The following is a 12784-nucleotide window of genomic DNA, read 5'->3' as shown; positions in this document are numbered from 1 at the left end:
GCTGCTGGAGTTCCACACATTGCCTCTCACCTGTAGATGATCTGCAAAGCAGGCACAGCACTGGGACTCCAGCAGCAGGGAAGGCAAAGGAGCCCCATGGGGGGGGGAGGGGGTGAAGGAGGAGCTCAGCCTTCTGCTTTCTCTCTCTCCGCACAAGAGAGTGGGGCTGCCAGGAGTGCTGCCTCCTTGCTTCTGGGCATACCCTCCAGAGGCATCTGAAGCAATCCTGGGAGGGTGGGGATGGAGGGGGAGGAAGGGAGAGAGAGAACAAGTGAGCCCAAATGCCCCACCCATGCATCTCCTCTGCCCCTGCAGTCCAATCAAAAGCATCTGGCATTCCAAATTTGGACTGCAGTCTGCCTATTGACTACCCCTGCCTGAGAGGGACCATAACTGGAAAGGGGGCTATTGCGTCCCCATCCCATTTTAATCCTTTACTTCTTTGACTGACAGAGAATGTTAATAGGCAGCGGTATTTAAAGTTCAAGAATGAAACAGAGACTTGGACTGGAGAATAAATCAGTCTGGTTGAAAGGTGTGGTACTAAATTCTCCCAATATTCCTACTGGTAATCACTACCATAGTGACTGGTCAATGCCAGGAAGGTCTACGTTGTCCAGATGGTGGATCCCTGACTAAATATTTACCTGGACTAGGTCTCTGCACTGGTATAGCTGCAACAGTGTAAGAAATTACTTGGAAAGGGTAAGCTGTACCACCACAAGTCACTTGTTTTTTGCACCAATGTAGCTGCACTGGTGGGAAGAATGAAATAAAAACACCATAATATAGATAAGCCCTCAAAGATGGAATTTCTGACACAGCTAATATATTTCCCTTTGTCAACATTATTACATTTCTGTTCTATGCTTCCTTTAACAGATTGGCTCTTGATGACATCTTCAGCAAACGTGCCTGGAAGTTCTCTGATGCCATTTAAGCTGCTGGGTTATTGTGGTACTTTGAAATTTTGAATTTTAAAAAGGTATAGGTCTATTTTAAAAAGTGAATTTATCAAAATGTGAGCTTCAATTAAAAAGTTTGTAATAATAAAGTTACCAGCAGAATATACTAATTAGAAATGATTTACTTAGTGTAAATAAAAAAAATAAAATGGCTGTAAATACTAAGAAAATTAGGTTTAAGAATAGGATCTTATTTTTATGAATGGTTGAAATTGTGCTGCAATGTAAGTACTGTGCACATCAGTGATCTATAAGGAACCAACTGAGCATTGGGAGACTTCGAGCATTCATTTTCCCAAAACGGTCTTCTAATTGATACTGGGATACAGGGCCTTTAAAGAATGTAACTATGTGTGAAGGAATAAGAGATGATGATCCTCTGGATCAGAATGCCTGGAGCTGGCATGGCTACCTGATCAGACCACCTGCACCCAAAGAAAGAGGTGGAACTTAATTAGCTGACCCTGATAAAAGAGGGCAGCAGGAATTCAGAAAGGGGACTGCAATGTTCTCCAAGAAGCCAAATGCCTGGGCTGGTGCTCCCAACAGACTGCCACAGGAGGCACTGCTGAAAGAAATTGTTCTGAAAACTACATGGACAAGAGGACAGTCCTCGAGGGCTCAGGCTCTGAGGTAAGAGCCAGGAAATCTTGTTACAGGAATTACCGGTGCAAGAGACAGATTGGAGGGAAGGCATTGCTATGCTTGCACAGACTTAGAAATAAGAATCTGCAAGGGGTGGGACTGTGTTCATTAAGTAGGCTCAATTAAAGAAATTACCCAGCTGAAGATAGTTTCCCAGGACTACTTGAGAGAAACAGATGAGGGTTCTCCCAGCGAGCTGACAGGAGAAAGGAACTACAAGATAGGCCCAGTCTATTACACTGTGAAAGAAACTTCACGAGAGAGAAAGCAATGGGGCATTATCTGGGAGTTAAGACAAAAGAACCGAGTCAAATAACTGATAATATTATATTTCGATTCAGAGGATTGTAAAGTTTGTTGAATAATGTTCAGGTAAATTATTTCAAGGAACACACATTTTACATTTCAATATTAAATCTACGTGGTACAACGAATGCACAATAAATCTATGTAGTTGCTATTACAATGTAAAATTAAGATCTGTTGGTATCTCTCTCCAAAGCTGAGTATCAAAACCAGGTAAATATGTCACTAATGTTCCCTTGTTCATTAAAAGTCTTACCTTCTCTGGATTTCCAACTCTTCGTGCGATGGGCCATTTTGCACTTGGGGGGGGAGTTGTGAATTCTGTCGAGGCAATGTTGGACCTGTGAGTGAAGATTAGAAGTGAATGTAGCTTCGACTTTCAAATTACAAAGGCACAGGAAAATAGAACAGCAAACACATGGAGTTACCTATTTTTTTCTTTCCAGCGAAATGAAACAAGCTCCATAACACAATATAGCAAATGAAAACTGTAACAAATTGTTATGTATTCCCAGACAGATTTATTTGAAATGGATGAAAGTTCAACTGGAATGCAAAAATAAAGTTTTACATATGATGAGACTTAGCACTAAACACATGTATTCAATAAGCTTTGAATAGGCTCACAAATTTGAGATTTTCTGAGACAAACACACAATGTTTGGAAAAGGGGAAGACTCAAAGAATTCAATAACTCACCTAAAAAGAACACTGGAAACAAAACAGGAGAGAAAAAACATCAGAAGCTTATCACCATACTGACAGTATGAAGATAAACATGTGTTCCTCAAGTTGCAATGAAAGTTACTTGCCACATTTTAGCTTGTTATCTTGGATCAAATGTAAATTCCTTGGACTGAATGTAAATTTTTGCTAATTATGTCTAACACATTTATCTTAAACACTGAATTTGCAGCTGGAGCTTAGAAATGTCACTTTAAAGGGAAGAGACAACTTAAAAAGTATATTAATTTTTCTTTAAACTTACTTTTAACAGTAACACCTAAAATTACTGTATAAAGTGATTAATGAAAAAGTAATTTGGCTTTGTACATCTGGCAATACTTCATATATAGTAATTTTCACTGACTACTCTGTATAGTCAGCCCATTGCCTCTTTTGTATATGTGGGTCTCACATAGCAATAAAAGAGATTAGAATTTTTAAAATAGGAAAGTGTCAATCTAAAACCACAAAATTTAGCAGTAGGATTCAAAGTACTATTTTAAACCACCCATAACTTATTTTTAACTGACTAGATAGTCAGTGTGTTGTTCACTTAAATATGGTGCACTATATACCTAGTTTTACTCTGCAGTCTTAATTTTTCTAAATTGTCTATCAGGGACAAAATCTGTGCAGGCGTTGGTTTTGATTCACATCCTTCCTCAAACCAAGGGAATGTCTTGAAAGACCAGTCTTATAGCTTTCACTATTTACTCTGTACTTGTTCTTAGGTTAAATTGAGGTTATAAAAGATTAAAAAATATCATATAATATGCGGATGTTCACTATAGCTCCCACTTAAGTAGAAACGTAAAATTATATATTTAATATGTAATGATTTTAGGAATTGCTTGCTATACTCCAAATTGTGTTCCATTATAAATGAGATGAGTGACCTATTTATTCAAAAAAAAATAGTGTTCCATGTTTTCTCAAGTATTCTCAGATATTTCCTATTTTGAGCCAAATAAGGAATTGTTTTGATTTTGACTTTTATATGGTAGTCATACCTAGACACAGTGTGGCTCCCAATACCACCGTTAAAAAAAAACAAAACAAAAAAACACACCCCAAAAAGCCTTATTTGCATCATAAGCAGATACACTCTGTGGCTAAAAATATGAAGAGTACAATATAATTCCTTAAACATGTCTCAAAGGATACAATGTATTGTTTACCAGTTGGATATCCAACTGAGTTTTTGAAATGTGACAGACAAGGTATCATCCAAGAGAAATAACATTTGAAATATAAAAATAGCAAAGGAGTATTGGACTGTGTGGGTGTGCTGTTCTCTAAATTATCAATTAAGCAAGGGAACACAGATTGCCTAGGTCACTGGGGAAAGAGGCTAACCTAGTCAGAGACAAGAAAAGCTATGTAAATGTTAACAGACCATATTCAATAGGGAAGAAATACATGTGCATGTTATGGAAAGGCAGTAGCAGACACTTAGATACTGTTTTATTGCACATTCACTCTTGAATGTGAGCAAACATCTTTTGATCTGGTCCATGTCAAGAACATACTGAGGGTGCAGAACTCAATGAAAATTATATATACACATTAGAAAAAAAATACATATAAAGAATGCAGAGTAAAAGCTTACTCAATTGTGTTGTGACTGAGAAAATATAGTTGTCCATATACTGATAGGCGATGACTTCCGGTCTAAAGTGGTAATCATGGATGTTCACACCTAAACAAAGGGACCTAAAAAGTATAAACAAGAAGGGTACAAGCCAAAGGGTGGGGGGAGGGAGGAGACGACTTTCAATGACTCAGAAAGTGGTGGTGTGACTGAGCAGGGTTAATTGACTTGATGCAAATACATGAACCTGGCTCTACCACTGGGTTTACAGCGCTAGTAGCACTGATGCAACTACAATTTTGCTGGAAAATGGGCCCAACACTTTTTAGAACAAAGAAATATTAGCAGATTGAGGAAAGCTTTGGATGACTATAGTGTAAGAAATTGGGGGGCGGAGGGGAGGGAGGCTCCAGTTAGAAGGCAATCATTGCATCCGTCAAGTATGCACTCTGGTGCATGCATAAAAGGTATGGGGAAAATAGAGATGTGAGGGAATTAATTTTTGGTTTTTATTATTATTGGATAGGCATTTTTATGGATTTCAATTCTGAAAAATAACTGAACAAGCCAGATTTGCTTATTTCTCCTAAAAACTCAAAAGGTATTTCAAATGTTGAACATCTGTTTTATATCCTGATCATTTTAAAGGACATAAAAAAAGCAAAAAGCTTTAAGCTCTTACAATCTCTATTTGAAAATAACCAGTGGCGTATGTGTACAAATTTAGAGTACAATATCTTGTGATAAATATACTGTTTCTCTAAAAGAGGATTTTGTACAACAAAATAGAAAAACAGATGCCTTTGAAGAGATTTACAACGGCCTTAAAAGAACAGGGCAATTGTTTAGATAGTGTATCAGCATCTAAACCCCTGGAATAAAGCGTTTAGGACAGGAGAAGATAGCACAGAAAGCCCATGTTGAAAGTGTACATTGGAGAGATGTTTTCATTCCTTACTCTTGCTTTTTTAAAAGTGTAATTTCATGTTTAGATTCTGCAAAAATAGAGAAGGAAAATTTCAATGAGATACGTTCACTTTTATATTTTAAAAAAAGGTCACAAAATTAATAAAAAAACCAGCCAGAAATATAAAAAAATGGCTGGTTATGTCGAGGCAGTATGACAGGATATTTGCTGAATATCTGGTGCAAACTTAACACTATTTTGTTTAAAGAATGCATCTGACACAGAAGATGGCTCGTTTAAACAAGAAGGCAGCAGCACTGGTTATATAGGAGTCAAATGTTTTCCTGGGGTCTGAAAATGGGTTTATTACTACAGTTTTTTTAAAAAAATTTTGCTCTAGCCTGAGGTTTTTTAAAAAGTACATGAAGCCAGCTCTACTACAGCAGAAAATCCAGTATAGTATTTACAGGAGTGTATTCCTGTCCTTCCTTAGTGCCTTATGAATATCATAATAAACAAATAATTTAAGTAACATCTCAGTAAATGAACTAGTGCAACTTCTGAACTGCATCTATAATTTTGAGAAGATATCTTTTTTCATTTAACATGCATGTTGCCCTCCAGGGCAGCCTGAAAAACAAGAGTTTATTTCTGGTATGGGGAATTATTTCCATACAATAACTTAAGAATTAATTCATTTGGATTACTTGCAATATCTTCATCTCCCCACTTCTAACTTATTAAGACTTCACAATGTTAAAAGCACTTGTTTCCTGAACAGGTAACAGTCAGCACTAAAGGGATTTGTTTACACTGACAGAAAATATTGGCAACAGGTGAAAATTAACTGGTTCAAGTACTTGAATTCTGTCTCACCTACAAGAAAATCATATCCAACTGTTGTCCAAAAACTCAGTTTCATCCAAATAAATTTCTTCTGTCTTGACATAAAAATATTGACAGTGCATCTAAGGGTATGGCTACATTTGGAATTTCAAAGCGCTGTCCTGGCAGCGCTGCGGGAGCGCTGCCGTGGCAGCGCTTTGAAGTGTGAGTGTAGTCGGAGTGGCAGCGCTGGGAGAGAGCTCTCCCAGTGCTGCATGTAAACCACATCCTTTACGGGTGTAGCGTGCAGCGCTGGGAGCCGCGCTCCCAGCGCTGCTGCCCTGATTACACTGACGCTTTACAGCGCTGTATCTTGCAGCGCTCAGGGGGGTGTTTTTTCACACCCCAGTTGCAGCGCTGTAAAGTGTGAGTGTAGCCAAGGCCTAAGGCTTTTTCTTCTCATGCAGCCCTATATTTCCTTCAAGAACTATTCCATGACAATCCTGACTGCATTACAATGCAAAAGACAGCTTAATTCCAAGAGCTAAATCTGTCTCGAAAGGTGACTGCCTGCCCGTCAAAAGTTGCATGAAAACCTCAGTTGTAAATGGAAACGCATGTTGTTTTTGCCAGTGTAAACTGGAAAAAAACTGAGGGGAAAAAATACCATACATAAAACATAGGGACTACATAATGCCTTTCCATTTCTCTCTTTGTGATGTACATAAATGCTTTCCTCATAGTCCATGTGGATTACATTTCCTGTACACAAACAGTTCTATCAAGAAACAAGACCAATCATTTATTTATTAACAAAATGCTATGTTTAATTACAGCTAACATTGCATCAGGAACCACTCCACCACACAAAGCCTTAAAAGCATAGAAAAGAACAGTTACTTACCTTACAATAACCGTGGATACTGCTGTTGTAGGTAGACCCTCCCTCAAAATTCAAAGCCCAAGTTAGCTGAGGACTCTGGAAGTGCGAATGGAGCAAAGGTCTTGGGATCCACACTGACTGAACATCTCTAACAATCACAGTTACTATAGGATAAGTAACTGTTCTCTCTGAGTATGTGTCAGTGTGTATACCACCTTAGGTGATTGGTGAGAAGTATCCTCTTGAGGATGCAGGGCATGAGAAGTATCAGCTGCATTAGCTGATGATAGAATGAAGATTTCCCAAACCTGGCATCTGACCTGGCAGCCAGTTTCTGTGATAATGCTTAACAAACATGACTGGACTGCTTCATATAGTAACTTTGCAGATTTCGAATACTGGCACGTTGCAGAAGCATTTTCAAGATGCTACTTGAGCTCTGGTGGAGTGAGCTTTAACAGTGGGAGAGGTACACTAGGTAGCTGGTAGCACAGAGATACAGTGTATTATCCCATTTAGAAAGTCTTTGGGATTAAATGGCTTGTCCCACACACAAACAGACATGGGGATGGTCTGAAAGATTTGGTCCTGTCAGTACAGTATCGAAGAACCCTGAAAATGAACAAGGTGTGAAGTTTCTTCTGTCTGCATGGAATGTGGTCTTGAGAAGACACAAGAAAGTTAACTGACTGAAATGGAATTCCAAAACAACGTGAGAAGGAATTTTGCATGAGGAAGGATGAAGCTACTACTGCTCAGTGGTACTTTACAGGGGAGTAGATCAACCTGAGCCAGAGCCCAGATCTCAGGCAAAGTACGTCAAGCAGCATCACATATGGATATATGGTTTAAAGACATAAGGCAGGTCCATACTGTCATCACCGGGTATGAAGTCACAATGTTTGGTAACAACCAGAGAGTAAGGAATCTTAAGGTAAAAGTGTCCCCTTCCTATGGTGGAATTTTTCCTGGCTCCTATGAACTATTGTCTGTGATGGGATGAGACATTAGTTCTCTTAGTTCACCTAAAGTCCCAGCCAGGCGAACATGAGAAGGGCACAGCTGAAGCCTATCAAAGCTTCCTGATGTGATCTGCCTCCCATTAGCCAATCATTCAAATATGGGTAACCGTACATGCCCTGGTTCCTTAAGTGGGCTGTCTCTACAGGCAGGCATTTTATAAAAAACTTTTAGTACCATGGAGAGTCGGAAGGGCGGTATCTTTTACGGATATTGGCTTGGCCCCACTGGGAATGTTGAGTAGCTCTTCAGAGTTGGGTGGATAGCCATGTGGAAGTATGTGTCCTATATGTTGAGAGCCACAAACCAGTCTTGAGCTTGAAGGGATGGAATAATGGAGGAAAATGTTGCCATCCTGAATTTGAGGTAGCATATTATTTGTTTAGCTTTCTTAGGTCAAGGAGAGGACAAAGTATCCTTTTCTTCTTCAGAATGACTAAGTATCAGGAGTGCAGAGCCCTTCCCCTGTACACCCTGAAACCTGTTCTACATCTCCAATGTAATGAGGCCACTTCCATTTCCAAAGACTCATGAGGAGGGTCACTGAACAGGTATGGGGAAAGAGGTTTAGTAGGGGGCAGGGAATCGAACGAATGACAGTCATGGACAACGATGCTCAATATCCATTTGTCAGCTGCAGTGTGCATCCATGCCTGATGAAAAGGGGCAAGCTGGTTTCTGGAGCTCAGCTCCAAGGTGGTTTTGGTGCAACTCCTGATTGTCTTATCAAACCTGCTACTCTTCATAGAGAGGTTAGTGCATGATGGAAGAGGTGGTGCCAGGCTCCTACATCAATAGCAGGGTAAACTTCTGCATGAATACTGAGGCTGCTGACAGAGGGAAAGATGGCATTCTCTGTCTCTGAGGTGGCACTGGAAAGCTTATAGCATAGTGCTGGGGTATACACGCTCTCAGAGAAAGTAGTGCCTCATCCATTAATGTGCTAAATAAGTCCACACCTTCAAAGGCCAAGTCCTTGACTGTGGATTTGCATAAAATGTGCTTGAAGGCCTTGGACAGGACCTGGTAGCACTTTTCCACATGCATGGAGGTCAAGGAGAGCAAGGTCAGGGTGTGCCATAAACTCTTTGCTGGATATAAAATGCAATCACTGATTGGGAGAGCAATTCTTGTGGGTGCAGAGGAATTGAAGATGTCAAACAATTTATGGGTGTTTTCTTGGATCGCGATATGTTTGCCCTCCTTGAAAATAGTCCCTGGAAAGTCCAGAAGTCATCAACAGCGAGGTGTCCGCCACAGTGATTGCTTCATCTGAGGATGAACAGGATTCTTTAGGCAAGAAACGTTGCAATGTCTTCCTCACTACCTCCACTGCATCTTCAGGAGGTCTCCTCCTGGTTCTGGTGAGGGTGCTCCAGCCAACAATGCCATTGATGACCATAATCTTCCTCCTTTTTGCCAAGATGTAGAAAGAAGGCCCACTCCAGAATCTGTGGGATGGTGGGCCTCAAAGTCAGTATGGCCATAATGGTAGGTTGTACTGGTGCTGGCCAGACTGCGGGTGCCCCATCTACTGCCAGTTCTGCACCGGGGCTCAGTACCACATCTTCTCTCTCAGGCGATGGCTCCCTGGTCAAAGTAGGGGGAAGAAGAGTGGCACAGTAAGGAGCAGGAGAAAGCTCTCCACAAACTGCAGTTCTAGTGGGCAGGGTTCCAGCACTGATGTTAGTGGAGCTGGTATGGTTGTCAGTATGCTGTCATTGTTAGGTCCAGCGCAGAGAGTAGCTGTGGGGAGCTCTCAAAAGGTGTATCTTGCTATCAAGAAGGGTTCCAGTTCCAGGGCTAGAACTCTAATTACTTTACATAAAGCTTGAGGCACTCATTACATTACATAATTTGAACATAGTTGTCACGGAGTCACCGGGCGATGCTCTGGAACTGCACCCCACCAAGCCAGTCAGGACTTTGGGGAACCTCCTCTCCCTTGGAGCAGACTTGTTCAGGGCAAGAAGCTCACACAGCTTCACCTCCTGGGTCTCTCCTTGGAGCATTCAGCATCCTCTGCCCCTCCGTGTGCTTCCCACAGCGAGTCCACCCCAGCGGGGTCCTGGGGAAGCCACCGGGTTCTGCACCCCCACTTTGCAGTCAGACGTGACTCTCAGCCAGCCAGTAAAACAGAGGTTTATTCGATGACAGGAACAGGGTCTAAAACAGAGCTTGTAGATACAGCGAACCGGACCCCTCGGCTGGGTCCATTCTGGGGGGCAGTGAGCCAGACCCTCAGGTCTGCCCTCCACCCTCGACCCCAGCCAGCTCCAGACTAACAACCCCTCCCAGCCCCTCCTCTCTCCTCAGTCCCTTTTCCGGGCCAGGAGGTCACCTGATCCCTTTGTCTCCAACACCTTCAGCTGGCACCTTTATTACATCTCAACTGAACTCTCATTACATTGCATGAAGCTTAAGAAAGATCTCCTTCCCTTATTTCCTGCTATGTCTGCCCCTTCTTAAAATGTCTCTGTAATCAGCATGGCCTTTTCTAGGACAAGAGGGTTAAAACTTTCCCTACCAACGCAGGATGAGGTTTGCACAACTTACCACACATCTTCTCCAGGAACGCAGTTATGAATACACATTAATAGAAGTCCTGCTCCTTACCAACCCAGGGACGACGTCTACATACCCCATCACATCCTGTTTAAAAGTTACTGAACTACACATACCAGGAGCAACCTGCTGTATTTAAAAGTTTGCTCACTTCCTATAACGTGCAACATTCCATGTACTTTTAGAAATTGGACACAGTCAGATACAGCTAAGTCAGAAGGGTGTATGCCTAAACTCCAGCAGCACATCTACCTACTCTGCTCCTTCTCGCTCTTGGTCTCCCCCATCCCTGTGTGAAGCCTGCCTCAATATTCAACACCTGAAACCCAAATGCATTACAAATGACAAAGGTGAAACTCCTGTATAGCACAGCTTAGCCAAAATAATTTAGTGATTACCATAGTTTTTACATTAAAAATGTTTAAAAGATTCTTCTCACTGTATGAAACACATGCAGTTATAACATGCCTCAGAGATCAGCAACAGAATTTGAACCCTGAGATCTCCGCTTCACACCTCTACCTGCTTCTGCTACAAAAGTAACTGATAGTCATTTTTGGACTAGTCACTAGAGCAGGGGTGGGCAAACTTTTTGGCCACATTGGGGAATTGAAATTGTATGGCGGGTCATAAATTTGGGGCTGGGGTATGGAGGGCGGGTGAGAGCTCTGGTTGGGGGTACACGCTCTGGGTTCGGACACGGGATGAGGAGTTTGGAGTGTAGGAGGCTGCTCTGGGCTGAGACTGAGGAGTTCAGAGGGCAGGAGAGGGATCAGGGCTGGGGCAGAGGTGCAGGAAGTGGTACAGGTTCTGCTTGGGAGTGTGGGCTCGGGGGTGGGGCTGGAGATGAGAGGGTTGGGCTGCAGGAGGGTGCTCTGTGCTCGGATCGAGGGTTTGGATGGTGGGGGGAGAGAATCAGCGTTGGGGCAGGGGGTTGGGGGTGTGGGGTGCAGGCTCTGAGTGGTGCTTACCTCAAGCGGTTCCCAGAAGCAGCGACATGTCCCTTCTCTGGCTCCTATGTGTGGAGTGCCCCCACCAACCCTGCTAGTGCCAGAGCAGGGCCATGCCACAGCTTCTGGGAGCCATGTGGTGTGGTCCCCAAACCAGCGCCCCTGCTGGAGCGCCAGAGGGGGGCTGAGCCGCGCTACCCCTGACCCAGAGCCCCGGCTGGAGCGCCAGAGGGTGGCCGAGCTGTACAGCGTGGCCCCCGACCTGGCACCCCAGCTGGAGTGCTGGGCTGAGCTGCATGGTGTGGTCCCTGACCTGGTGCCCCAGTTGGAGCCCCAGAATGGGGCAAGCCCCAGATTCCACTTCCCAGCAGGAGCTTGGGGGCCGGTTAAAACAGCTCGTGGGCCGGATTCAGCCTGCGGGCCATAGTATGCCCACCCGTGCACTAGAGGAAGGCTTGTCACACACTTTGCCAGTGGGTTACACACAACTATACCTCTACCCCGATATAACGCCACCCGATGTAACACCAATTCGGATATAATGCAATAAAGCAGCGCTCCGGTGGGGCAGGACTGCGCACTCCGGTGAATCAAAGCAAGTTCGATATAACGCGGCTTCACCTATAACGCAGTAAGATTTTTTTGGCTGCCGAGGACAGCGTTATATCGGGGTAGAGGTGTACTTCCTTTTTTTCCCTAAAATAAGCATAGAACTGTAGGGCTAGAAAGGACAGTGGGGAGTTAGATGGATGGCTATCCAGCTTCCTTTTGAAAACCTACAGCGAAGGAGCTTCCATGACTTTCCTAGGCAGTCTGTTCCCTTCTCCCACTGTTCTTACAGTTAGGAAGTTTTTCCTGAGATTTAATCTAAATCTGCTATGCTGTAGTTTGAACCAATTGCCTTTTGTCCCACCCTCTGTAGCAAAAAAACGTTCTCCAGCTTTTTTATGGCAGCCTTTCAAGTATCTGAAGACTGCAATCATATCACCTCTTAATCTCTACTTTTCTAAATAAAACATACCCAGTTCCTTCAGCCTTTGCTCATATGGCTTGCATTCCACCCCTTTGATCATCTTTGTCACCTCTGGATTCTTTCCAGTTTCTCTACATCCTTTCTATACATTAGTGACCAAAACTGGACATGGTACTCCAGCTGAGACCTAATCAGCACTAAGTAGTGTGGTACTATCACCTCCTGTGGCTTGCATGCTATGCCTCTGTTAACTCAACCTAAAACTGCATTTGCTTTTGCTTTCTTTTTTTTTTTTTTTTTTTTTTTTTGGGGGGGGGGGCGGTCGGGGGAAGCATTGCATTTGCTGAACATGAAGTTGTGAGCCACCACAACTCCCAGATTCTTCTCAGCAGTGCTTCTGTCAAGCCAGTTCCCTCCATACTATATTC

The 12784-nt window shown here is 42.9% G+C and overlaps 1 protein-coding gene across 10 annotated transcripts in view; it reads right to left on the bottom strand.

The window, feature by feature from the left end:
* ENAH (ENAH actin regulator) overlaps positions 1–12784 on the bottom strand; it is a 182279-nt gene that overhangs the window by 61044 nt on the left and 108451 nt on the right. For 6 of the 10 annotated variants that reach the window (XM_030557409.1, XM_030557410.1, XM_030557415.1 and 3 more), the window contains exon 4: positions 2173–2257. In XM_030557409.1, the coding sequence (XP_030413269.1) occupies positions 2173–2257 (85 nt within the window). Of the gene's footprint in view, positions 1–2172; positions 2258–2615; positions 2628–4251; positions 4342–12784 lie in introns of all 10 variants that reach the window. The other 4 variants (XM_030557407.1, XM_030557408.1, XM_030557413.1 and 1 more) reach the window with 1 other exon arrangement.

The sequence above is a fragment of the Gopherus evgoodei genome, chromosome 3 (assembly GCF_007399415.2).
Source record: "Gopherus evgoodei ecotype Sinaloan lineage chromosome 3, rGopEvg1_v1.p, whole genome shotgun sequence".
In the NCBI taxonomy this organism is placed as follows: Eukaryota; Metazoa; Chordata; order Testudines; family Testudinidae; genus Gopherus; species Gopherus evgoodei.
The sequence above is the reverse complement of the archived record's forward strand: the minus strand, read 5'-3'. Positions and strand labels throughout refer to the sequence as shown.